Source organism: Scyliorhinus canicula, chromosome 6 (assembly GCF_902713615.1).
Source record: "Scyliorhinus canicula chromosome 6, sScyCan1.1, whole genome shotgun sequence".
In the NCBI taxonomy this organism is placed as follows: Eukaryota; Metazoa; Chordata; class Chondrichthyes; order Carcharhiniformes; family Scyliorhinidae; genus Scyliorhinus; species Scyliorhinus canicula.
The window spans coordinates 174,123,048-174,136,097 of NC_052151.1; the positions used below are offsets into that span (position 1 = coordinate 174,123,048).

The following is a 13,050-nucleotide window of genomic DNA, read 5'->3' on the forward strand; positions in this document are numbered from 1 at the left end:
TAATGCTCTTCTCCATGTTGGTCAACCACTGACAGAGCCAAGGCCCACAAAGTCAAAATTCTGTCAAATCAGCACTTGAGTGCTTAACCGATAGGTGTCTGGTGAAGATATAGAATCATAGAATCACTACAGTGCAGAAGGAGGCCACTCGGCCCATCAAGTCTGCACCAACCCTCCGAAAGAGCACTCCCCCCATGCCTGTTCCCCCACCCTATCTCAATAACCTCTTAACCTAACTTACACATCATTTGGGCACTAAGGGGCTATTTAACATGGCCAATCCACCTTAGCTGTACGTCTTTGGACTGCAGGTGGAAACCAGAGCACCCGGAGGAAACCCACGCAGACACGGGGAGAAAAGGCAAACTCCACTCACCCAAGGCTGGAATTGAACTCAGGTCCCTGGCGCTGTGAGGCAGTAGTGTTAACCACTGTGCCACCTTGCCGCCCATCATTAAAGGGCTCATCCAGGATTTGAACTCGGGACCTCTCACAAGCTCCTAGATTGAAACACCAAGACTGAAAGCGAGAATCATACCACGGGACCAACGAACCGCCACTATGAAGGGTATAACTATTTGTGATGCAGGATTTGGAATGGACCAAGTCCTTTGTAATCTGTCCAGGCAGGAAAAATGTTTCTTTAAGAGTCTGCCCACCCGCCACCCTCTGAACAATCTTGAAGAACCACAAAGCTCACAGGCATGAACAGCAGGAGACGAGCTTGTCAACTTTACAACAACAACTTGTATTTATATAGTACCTTTAATAGAGTAAAACTTCCAAAGGCACTTAGCAGGGAAATTATAAAACACATTTTATAACAAGCCAAATAAGATATTAGGACAATGGCACAAAGAGGCAAGTTTTGAAGAGTGTCTGAAAAGAGGAAAGAGGTAGAGAGGCACGGAGTTTTAAGGAAGGATTTCCAGAGCTTAGGACCTTGACAGCTGAAGTAATCGCCACAGTGGTGGAGTAATTAAAATTGGGGACGTCCAAGAAGTCAGAACAGAAGCACAGATATGGTGGGGGTGGGGCTTATGGGATAGAGGAGGTCACGACCTAAGCCAGGGCAAGACCATGAAACATTTTCAAACAGCTGAGAACTTGAGGTGAGAGTTTCTTCTTTGAAGAGGACAAAGAGGGCTGAAATTCAAAGTATTAAAGGTTTGTTACAATTTCCAGTATATTGGCCATCAACATATAGGCTCCCCTGTACGCTGCCGTAAAAAGTGTGGATGTTGAAATACTAAAAGCCCTCCCTGGTGGAAAATATCCGATAGAACTCAGAAAGCAACCCTGAAAACCAACAGCGAATGGTCCCGCCTCACTCCAGTGCTGCCGTAACGTCAAAGGTGCATCAGCCACCTTGACAAGCCTGTGGCAATGCTGTAAATAGCAATGTTGCACTCGGCCTTGTATCACACAGAGCTCCCATAAATACCTGAAATAAACCCTTGCTATAGAGATTGAATGTGGTGGTAGCCATATAGAGCAATGTACACTGGAGGCAGTCAAGCAGTCGGTAACTAACTGGAAATCAAGGTCAGCCTCTTAAACTTTAGATGCAATTAAAATAAAAAGATTTCTTGCTAATGTTGACCTAAGGAATCCAAAGCAAGGGAGATTGTATTCCCAAGCTGGCTACTCGTCTCTACACTGGAGATTTGCTCTTAGGAGCACCCCTTTCATTGTGGATTCTAAACGTTCAAACTGTTCAGATGCTTGATACAGGTACAGAGGCTTGCAAAAGCCAGGAAACTTCCGGAGGCCGAAATAAAATGCATAAAAAGAATGATCTCAAACCGTGAAGTCAACAGTGGTTTGAACAGATGAGAAAATTCTGACACGATCATTCTTAGGCCTTCACACAAAATAAGAGGCATACATGTGATCAAACCCAGCTCTCCGATTCTCTGAACTGAGTCCCCACACCAGGCATGAAACTGACCAAAATGTGCTCAAGGTTTAACATCATCAAAGCCAAAATCTGCTACCTGGTGCTCATTCTGTCACTAAATTTGTTTTTGTCAAACCTCTGTGGGTTTGGGCATACTGCATAATTGTTAAAACTCTAACCATGAAGATAGTGAGAGAGTTGTGCGTGCAGTGTGTTTATCTATAGGGAGCTGGTGGGTAAATGGATGGCTGGTATGGTATTGTTAGTCCTGTGGAGGAGTAATTGTGGCATTGAAGACAACATTTTCAGGCTCTATTACTTATAGTTCCCACTCTATCATTGATCCATCACTGTTTTCTGAGCTATGCTGGCAGTAGAATGACCTATTACAATAAATGTTCGACTGCTGGCACCAAGTGTGTGGTTCATTCATCCATGTTTCATCAGACTGATCACACAAAATACAGAACATGAGGTATCTTACCATGGCACATAACATTATTTCAAGTGCTCCAGTGCAAAGTTGAGTTCAGCAATCACAGTAAATATTATGGCTTAAGTACTTGCAGCATGGAATGTCTGTTGAGCTCCATATCATGGCTTGTAACAGGCCTGGGCTACTTTGGAGTTGGTCTTCCTGTCCAGTGCTTTGCAGATATAGTGACCAGCTTCCATTAACTTGCTTAAGTCTATTCCCTTGAGTCAATAAAGAAAGAAAACATCTTTATAAAGTGGCACTAACAATAAACTTTAACAAATTTTCTCCTAGTAGTATTTACCTGAACATTGATACAAACATTAACATAGAAACTAAACTGTAACAAAATAGTAACATAAAGGGTTCTTTTCTCAATGTATCAATGCAGATTAGCATTTGATGTTTACAACCTTGAATTGGACATTATCCCAAACTATTTCCCTAACTATAGTGACTGATAGTGAAACCGACAAAGAAACAACATAGAATCAGTGAATGGTTACAGCACAAAAGGAGACCATTCAGCCCATCATGTCCAGTTCTCTGCCAGAACAGCTTTGATAGTCCCACTCCCTCACCATTTTCCCGGTAGTCCTGGAATTCTTTTTTTGGGTGCTTTTCCAATTCCTGTCTGAAAACCACAATTGAATGTGTCTTGATCACATTCTCAGACAGTATATTCCAGGCCCTAATCACTCGTAGCGTTCAAAGGTTTTCCCTCTTGTCACCTTTTTAAATCGGTGTTCTCTGGTTTTTGACCATTCTGTCAATGGGAACAGTTTCTTGTTATCTACTCCATCTACATACTGCCCAACCAAAATGGTTTTGAACACCTCTGCAAATCCCCCCGCGAATGTCTCTTCTCTAAGAACAACAACCCAAATTCTCCAATATATCCATTTAACTGTAGTCCCTCCTCATCAGAACCATTCTTATAAATATTTTCAACATGCTCTCTAAACCCTTTCAATCCTTCCTAAAGTGCAGTGCCCAGAAATGACTTCTGGGAATGGTTCCAGAAATGAGGAACTTTAGTTATATGGATAGATTTGGAAAAGTTGGGGAGCACTTTTTTTCATTCATTCAAGTGATGTGGACATCGCTGGCTGGACATAGAGGTGATTGGGAGCCATCTTCTTGAATTGCTGCTTCCATGTGGTGTTGGTACATCCACAATGCTATTAGTCAGGGAATTCCAGATTTTGACCCAGCAACAGTGAAGGTGATATATTTCCAAATCAGGATGGTGTAAGGCTTGGTGGGAAACTTCCAGGTGATGGTATTCCCATGTGTCTGCTAGCTTAGCTAGCCTTTCTCGATGGTAGTAGCCATGGGTTTGGAAGGTGCTGTCTAAGAAGCCTTGGTGAATTCCTGCACCGTATCTTGAAGTTGGTATACACGCTGCCGCTGTGCATCGGTGGTGGGGAGTTTATGTTTGTAGATAGAGTGATAATCAAGCAGACTGCTTTGTTCTGGATGGTGTCAAGCCCCTTGAGTGTTGTTGGAGCTGCATTCATCATCCAGGCAGGCGAAGAATATTCCATTACACTCCTGACATGTGCCTTGTAGGTGGTGGTCAGGCTTTGGGGAGTCAGGAGGCGAGTTACTTGCTGCAGGATACTTAACCTCTGACCTCTTACTGCCACAGTCTTTATATGGCTAGTCCAGTTCAACTAACGCCTAGGATGTTGATAGTGGTAGATTCAGCAAGGGAAATGTCAATTAATAGTTAGATTCTCTCTGTTTGGGGATGATCATTGCCTTGCACTTGTATGATGTGAATATTACTAGTCACTTGTCAGCACAAGCTTGGATATTGTTGAGGTGTTGCTGCATTTGGACAGTGACAGCTTCAATATCTGAGGAGTCATAACTGGTGCTGAACATTGTGCAATCATCAGCGGGTATCTGCGCTTCTGACCAGATGATGCCAGGAAGGTCATTGATGAAGTAGGTGAAGCTGGTAGGGCCCAGAAGGGGGAGCAATCAAGTGGGCTGTTTTGTCCTGGATGGTGTTGAGCTTCTTGAATGTTGTTGGAGCTGCACTCATCCAGGCATGTGGAGAATATTCAATTTCACTCCTGACTTGTGCCTTGTAGATGGTGGACAGGATTTGCGGGGTCAGGAGGTGAGTTACTCACCATAGGGTTCCTAGCCTTTGATCTGCTTTGGTAGCCACAGTATTAATATGGCTAATCCAGTTCAGTTTCTAATCAATGGTAACCACAGGATGTTGATTGTGGGGGATTCATCAATGGTAATGCCATTGAATGTCAAGGCGCGATGGTTAGATTCTCTCTTGTAGGAGATGGTCATTGCGATGGAACGTTTGTAGCGGGAATGTAACTTGCCACTTGTCAGCCCAAGCCTGGATATTGTCCAGGTCTGCATTTGGTTATTGTCTCTGGGCTATTACCCGTGCCACGTGCTAACGAGTCGAGGAGTAGGGAGAGAGAGCAGTTGAACACGTGGATGCAGGGATAGTGCAGGAGGGAGGGTTTCAGAATCCTGGACAATTGGGGCTCATTCTGGGGTAGGTGGGACCTCTACAAATGGGATGGTCTACACCTGGACCAGAGGGGTACTAATATCCTGGGGAGGAGGTTTACTAATGCTCTTCGGGAAGGTTTAAACTAGTTCAGCAGGGGATTGGGAATCTGAATTGTAGCTCCAGTACACAAGAAGTTGAGAGTAGTGAGGTCATGAGTAAGGTTTCAAAGTTGCAGGAGTGTACCGGCAGGAAGGAAGGTGGTTTAAAGTGCGTCTACTTCAATGCCAGGAGCATCCGGAATAAGGTGGGTGTGCTTGTGGCATGGGTTGGTACCTGGGACTTCGATGTTGTGGCCATTTCGGAGACATGGATAGAGCAGGGCGAGGAATGGTTGTTGCAGGTGCCGGGGTTTAGATATTTCAGTAAGCTCAGGGAAGGTGGTAAGAGAGGGGGAGGGGTGGCATTGTTAGTCAAAGATAGTATTACAGTGGCTGAGAGGACATTTGATGAGGACTCGCATATTGAGGTAGTATGGGCTGAGTTAAGAAACAGGAAAGGAGAGGTCACCCTATTAGGCGTTTTCTATAAGCCTCCGAAAAGTTCCAGGAAAGGATTGCAAAGATGATTCTGGATAGGAGCGAAAGCAACAGGGTAGTTGTTATGGGGGACTTTAACTTTCCAAATATTGACTGGAAACACTATAGTTTGAGTACTTTAGATGGGTCCTTTTTTGTCCAATGTGTGCAGGAGGTTTTCCTGATGCAGTATGTAGATAGGCCAACGAGAGGCGAGGCCGTATTGGATTTGGTACTGGGTAATGAACCTGGACAGGTGTCAAATTTAGAGGTAGGTGAGCACTTTGGTGATAGTGACCACAACTCGGTTAGGTTTACTTTAGCGATGGAAAAGGATAGGTATATACCGCAAGGCAAGAGTCATATCTGGGGGAAAGGCAATTATGATGCGATGAGGCAAGACTTAGGATGCATCGGCTGGAGAGGAAAATTGCAAGGGATGGGCACAATGGAAATGTGGAGCATGTTCAAGGACCAGCTACTGCGTGTCCTTGATAAGTATGTACCTGTTAGGCAGGGAGGAAGTGGTCGAGCGAGGGAACCATGGTTTACTACAGCAGTTGAAACACTTGTCACGAGGAAGAAGAAGCCTTATGTAAAGATGAGACGTGATGGTTCAGTTAGGGCGCTTGAGAGTTACAAGTTAGCTAGGAAGGCTCTAAAGAGAGAGCTAAGAAGAGCCAGGCGAGGACATGAGAAGTCTTTGGCAGGTAGGATCAAGGATAACACTAAAGCTTTCTATAGATGTGTCAGGAATAAAAGAATGACTAGGGTAAGAGTAGGGCCAGTCAAGGACAGTAGTGGGAAGTTGTGCGTGGAGTCCGAGGAGATAGGAGAGGTACTAAATGAGTATTTTTCGTCTTTATTCACACAGGAACAAGACAAAGTTGTCGAGGAGAATACTGAGATACAGGCTATGGGACTAGAAGGGCTTGAGGTTCATAAGGAGGAGGCGTTAGCGATTCTGGAAAGTGTGAAAATAGATAAGTCCCCTTGGCCGGATGGGATTTATCCTAGGATTCTCTGGGAAGCTAGGGAGGTGATTGCTGAGCCTTTGGCTTTGATCTTTAAGTCATCTTTGTCTACAGGAATAGTGCCAGAAGAATGGAGGATAGCATATGTTGTCCCTTTGTTCAAAAAGGGGAGTACAGATAAACCCGGTAACTATAGACCAGTGAGCCTTACTTCTATAGTGGGAAAAGTCTTGGAAAGCTTTATAAGAGATAGGGGGCGAAATTCTCCCAAAACGGGAGAAATCGTAAAACTGCCGTAAAACCCGGGCGGGTTTTACGGCAGCGCGCCCCTTCCCGACGGGGGACCGATTCTGGTCCCCCGTCGGGGCTAGCAGCCCGACGTCGGAGGCTCCGACAAGTCGGGCTTAACGAAAATCGTTAAGCCCGCTTGCCGGAGTTAGCGCCGGCTGACGCGTCATATGACGTCAGCCGCGCATGCGCAGGTGGGAAGACTCCACCCGCGCATGCGCGGGTGACGTCATCGCATTTTTGCGCGAATCCCGCGCATGCGCGGGCCGGGTTGCCCCTCAGTCGCCCCGCGTATTGATACTGCGGGGCGGCGGAAGGACAAATAGTGCGCGGGCATCGGGCCCGCTGCCCGCGATCTGTGCCCACCGATCGCGGGCCCATGGCACCCTTGGCACGGCCGTGGTACTGCCGTGCCAATCGGTGCCATGGATATTTTTTGCGAGTTTGTCACGACGTTTTTACGAACGGCAGGACCAGGTGTGTTTGCCGTTCGTAAAAAGGTCGTAAAGGGCTGGGACTTCGGCCCTTCTAACAGCTGAGAATCGCTGCCGGCCGTAAAAAAACGGCGGCAGCGATTCGGGTCGGGATTTCGGCGGGGGGGGGGGGGAGAATAGCGGGAGGGCGTCAAAAAAGTTGGGAAGGCCCTCCCGCTATTCTCCCACCCGTCGTGGGGGGGGGGGGGGAGAATTTCGCCCAGGATGTATAGTCATCTGGAAAGGAATAATTTGATTAGAGATAGTCAACATGGTTTTGTGAAGGGTAGGTCGTGCCTCACAAACCTCATTGAGTTCTTCGAGAAGGTGACCAAACAGGTGGATGAGGGTAAAGCAGTTGATGTGGTGTATATGGATTTCAGTAAAGCGTTTGATAAGGTTCCCCACGGTAGGCTATTGAAGAAAATACAGAGGCATGGGTTTCAGGGTGATTTAGCAGTTTGGATCAGGAATTGGCTAGCTGTTAGAAGTCAAAGAGTGGTGGTTGATGGGAAATGTTCAGACTGGTGTCCAGTTAATAGTGGTGCACCACAAGGATCTGTTTTGTGGCCGCTGCTGTTTGTCATTTTATAAATGAACTGGAGGAGGGTGTAGAAGGATGGATGAGTAAATTTGCAGATGACACTAAAGTCGGTGGAGTTGTGGACAGTGCAGAAGGATGTTACAAGTTACAGAGGGACACAGATAAGCTGCAGAGCTGGGCTGACAGGTGACAAATGGAGTTTAATGCAGAAAAGTGTAAGGTGATTCATTCTGGAAGGAATAACAGGAAGAGAGAGTACTGGGCTAATGGTAAGATTCTTGGTAGTGTGGACGAGCAGAGGGATATCGGTGTCCATGTCCATAGATTCCTGAAAATTGCCACCCAGGTTGAGAGGGTTGTTAAGAAGGCGTACGGTGTGTTAGCTTTTATTGGTAGAGGAATTGAGTTTCGGAGCCATGAGGTCATGTTGCAGTTGTACAAAACTCTGGTGTGGCTGCATTTGAAGTATTGAGTGCAGTTCTAGTCGCCGCATTATAGGAAGGATGTGGAAGCATTGGAAAGGGTACAGAGGAGATTTACAAGGATGTTGCCTGGTATGGAGGGAAGATCTTTCGAGGAAAGGCTGAAGGACTTGAGGCTGTTTTCGTTAGAGAGAAGAAGGTTAAGAGGTGACTTAATTGAGGCATACAAGATAGAACATAGAACATTAGAACATAGAGCATTACAGCGCAGTACAGGCCCTTCGGCCCTCGATGTTGCGCCGACCTGTGAAACCATCTGAAGCCTATTGACCTACACTATTCCATTTTCATCCATATGTCTATCCAGTGACCACTTAAATGCCCTTAAAGTTGGCGAGTCTACTACTGTTGCAGGCAGGGCGTTCCACACCCCTACTACTCTCTGAGTAAAGAAACTGCCTCTGACATCTGTCCTATATCTACCACCCCTCAATTTAAAGCTATGTCCCCTCATGTTGGTCATCACCATCCAAGGAAAAAGACTCTCACTGTCCACCCTATCTAACCCTCTGACTATCTTATATGTCTCTATTAAGTCATCTCTCAGCCTTCTCCTCTCTAACGAAAACAACCTCAAGTCCCTGAGCCTTTCCTCGTAAGACCTTCCCTCCATACCAGGCAACATCCTAGTAAATCTCCTCTGAACCCTTTCCAAAGCTTCCACATCCTTCCTATAATGTGGTGACCAAAACTGCACGCAGTACTCCAGGTGCGGCCGCACCAGAGTTATGTACAGCTGCAGCATGACCTTGTGGCTCCGAAACTCAATCCCCCTACTGATAAAGGCTAGCATACCATATGCCTTCTTAACAGCCCTATTAACCTGGGTGGCAACTTTCAGGGATTTATGTACCTGGATGCCAAGATCTCTCTGTTCATCTACACTACCAAGAACCTTGCCATTAGCCCAGTACTCTGCATTCCTGTTACACCTTCCAAAGTGAACCACCTCACACTTTTCCGCATTAAACTCCATCTGCCACCTCTCAGCTCAGCTCTGCAGCTTATCTATGTCCCTCTGTATCCTATAACATCCTTCAGCACTATCCACAACTCCACCGACCTTCGTGTCATCTTCAAATTTACTAACCCATCCTTCTACACCCTCTTCCAGGTCATTTGTAAAAATGACAAACAGCAGTGGCCCCAAAACAGATCCTTGCGGTGCACCACTATTAACTCAACTCCAGGATGGACATTTGCCATCAACCATCACCCTCTGTCTTCTTTCAGCTAGCCAATTACTGATCCAAACCGCTAAATCACCTTCAATCCCATACTTCCTTATTTTCTGCAATAGCCTACCGTGGGGAACCTTATCAAACGCCTTACTGAAATCCATATACACCACAGCAACTGCTTTACCCTGATCCACCTGTTTGGTCACCTTCTCAAAAAACTCAATAAGGTTTGTGAGGCATGACCTACCCTTCACAAAACCATGTTGACTATCGCTAATCAACTTGTTCTTTTCAAGATGATTATAAACCCTATCTCTTATAACCTTTTCCAACATTTTACCCACAACCGAAGTAAGGCTAACAGATCTATAATTACCAGGGTTGTCTTTACTCCCCTTCTTGAACAAGGGGACAACATTTGCTATCCTCCAGTCTTCCGGCACTATTCCTGTCGACAAAGACGACATAAAGATCAAGGACAAAGGCTCTGCAATCTCCTCCCTGGCTTCCCAGAGAATCCTAGGATAAATCCCATCTGGCCCAGGGGACGTATCTATTTTGACATTTTCCAAAATTGCTAACACCTCCTCCTTTTGAACCTCAATTCCATCTAGCCTGGTCGACTGAACCTGAGTATTCTCCTCGACAACATTGTCTTTCACCAGTGTAAACACTGACGAAAAATATCCATTTAACGCTTCCCCTATCTCCTCTGATTCCACACACAACTTTCCACTACTATCCTTGATTGGCCATAATCTTACTCTAGTCATTCTTTTGTTCCTGATATACCTATAAAAAGCCTTGATCAGATGATCAGAGGATTAGATAGGGTGGACATTGAGAGCCTTTTTCCTCGGATGGTGATGTCCAGCACGAGGGGACATAGCTTTAAATTGAGGGGATATAGATATAGGACAGATGTCAGAGATAAGTTCTTTACTCAGAGAGTGGTAAGGGTGTGGAATGCCCTGCCTGCAACAGTAGTGGACTCACCAGCACTAAACGCATTTAAATGGTCATTGGATAGGCATATGGACGATAAGGGAATAGTGTAGATGGACTTGAGGTGTTTCACAGGTCGGCGCAACATCGAGGGCCGAAGGGCCTGTCCTGCGCTGTAATGTTCTATGTTCTCTTGGACATGGACTGCTTCAGTATCTGAGGAGTTAGAAATGGAGCTGAAGATATGGGCCAAATGCAGGCAAATGGGGTTAGCTTAGGTGGGCCTTTTGAGTGGCACGGACCAGTTTGGGCCAAAGGGTCTGTCTCCGTGCCACAGATTCTATGATTCTATGATCTGCGAACGTCGCCACTTCTGACTAAGAAGGTCATTGACGAAGCACCTGAAGATGGCTGGGCCTAGGACACTCCCCTGAGGAACTCCTGCAGTGATTCCTGGAGCTGAGATGATTGACCTCCAACCACCACAACCATCTTCCTTTGTGCCAGGTTGTGCCAGGTACTCAACCAGTGGAGAGTTTTCCCCCTAATTCCCATTGACTCCAGTTTTGTTTGTGGCTCCTTGATGCCACATGGGTGGTAATTGGCTGGGTTGGATTTGTCCTGTTTCTTGTATATAGGATGCACCTGTGGAATCTTGCACATTGCCAGGTAGATGCCGGTGTTGTAGCTGTACTGGAACAGCTTGGCAAGGAGTGCGGCAAGTTCTGGAGCACAAGTCTACAGTACTATTCTGGGATATTGTCAGGGCTCATAGCCTTTTTAGTATCCAGTGCTTTCAGCCAATTCTTGCTATCATCTATTGGTTGAAGATTGACACCTGTGATGCTGGGGACCTCTGGAGGAGACCGAGATGGATCATCCACTCGGCGCTTCTGATTGAAGATGAATGCCTCAGTCATGTCTTTTGCACATTTGTGCTGGGCTCCTCCATCATTGAGGATATTTGTGGAACCTCCTCCTCCGGTGAGTTGTTTAATTGTCCACCACCATTCACGGCTGATGTGGCAGGATTACAGGGCTTAGATCTGATGCGTGTTTGTGGAATCTCAGCTCTGTCTATTACTTGCTGTTTATGCTGTTTGGCACACAAGTAGTCCTGTGTTGTAGCTTCACCAGGTTGACACCTCATTTTTCAGTGATGTTGCTCCTGACATGCTCTCCTGCACTCTTCATTGAACCAGGGTTGACCCCCCTGGTATGGTGGTAATGGTAGAGTGGGGGATATGCCGGTCCATGAGGTCGCAGATTGTGGTTGAATACAATCCTGCGTCAAGTTGGGCGCCATCTGGATACCCAACTGCTCTTATTCAAATCCACTTCCAGCTCTGGACGTAAATGGGAGATAGATAACAAGTTACAATAATTAGAATTAAGACTTAATTTGACAATGCAGATATGAATGTCGCTAATATATTTCCAGGAAGCCTATTTTGTGTTACATTTACTTCTTGATCTCGGGAGTACAAAATAAAACAAAATTTAGTGAAATGATTATTCTATTTGTTTCTCGATTTGCAATAGGTAAAGGTGAGGTCTTGTGGTGCGGTGGGTCATATTTCTGTCACTGAGCCAAATGCTCTCTTCCCGAGAGCTTGGCCAGGACTTGATGGCCAAGCAAGATATGTTCATAACGCAGCCAACAGGTTGAGTATCAACTTGTAAATCTTTCCATTATGTGTCAATGATAGGCAGTAAGATTTGGAGAGATTCCTGGCCATGTGATGAAAAGAGCTTGGAGCCTCCACTATCACTACCCATAGCTCCAAGCTACAACATGTAAAAATGCAGGTAGCCACAGCAACTGTGACTACGTGGGACTCAGTTGGCTGGGCAGCCAGTGTAGATCAGACCAGCACCAGGTTCAATAACAGTTCTGGCTATGGTAGATTTGGGGCTTGTCTCTTTGCCCAAACTGTGGGAGAGGCCATGGTGCTGTGGGTTGGGCTTGTCTGCAGGCAAAGAACTCAGGAAGAAAAATAATGGGTAAAGTGCAATTAGCTACTGACAGCCAGTTTCCATTCTAGCCATAGTGAAAAACTGAGTAGCAAATTAACTAGAGTAACCAAGATAAGGGACAATGGTCAGAAAATCATAAGAACTGCTTGGCCCAGATTTTTACGACTTCTGGTGTTGAGGTTTCCTGTTGGCAAAGAGAAATTGGAAACTTACCTGTCTAAATCAAACTTGGAACATGGAAGCTAGGCGTATCAATCATTTTAAGTTCAAGTATTTTAAAGTAAACAGGCAGTGAGGCATTGAACAACAGTGCCATCATGTCAGAGCATAATTAAAATGGTATCTCAGCTTTTGCCGGTAACATTGAGATAGGATCCACTTACAATTACTCAATGATGGTAACCACTTAATGTTGATGATAGTTATTCCATGAGGCCACTGTGAAAGGTATAATGCCTGTCTTCAGGCACCTTAATGGAAGGAAACACAGTGGTGCAATTTAAAGCCCAGAAAACAGAATTTGGTTCAGGGTGCGAATAGTGGGGTGTTTCTCGGCGCTAACCGGGATTCTGCGTTTTTTTTTGCCCCAGTGAGGAACGCCTCGCCGAGGCGCAGATACCTCATTTGAGCTCAGCACGTCAGTGCAGGAAGAGACTGGGGTTCCATTCTTAAATGGTGCTCTGATCTCTTGACTCCTCACCACGGCCTACGGACCCCCAAAGCTTCAACTTACCTGTTAGAT

The 13,050-nt window shown here is 45.8% G+C and overlaps 1 protein-coding gene across 1 annotated transcript in view; it reads right to left on the reverse strand.

Annotated features, from left to right (window-relative positions):
• Positions 1–335: 335 nt before the first annotated feature.
• The window catches only part of hmgcll1 (3-hydroxymethyl-3-methylglutaryl-CoA lyase-like 1), a 177,830-nt gene continuing 165,115 nt past the window's right edge, over positions 336–13,050 (reverse strand). Inside the window, exon 9 of the mRNA XM_038800460.1 lies at positions 336–2,596. Within this exon, the coding sequence (XP_038656388.1) occupies positions 2,495–2,596 (102 nt within the window). The 3' untranslated portion in view covers positions 336–2,494. The remainder of the gene's footprint in view (positions 2,597–13,050) is intronic.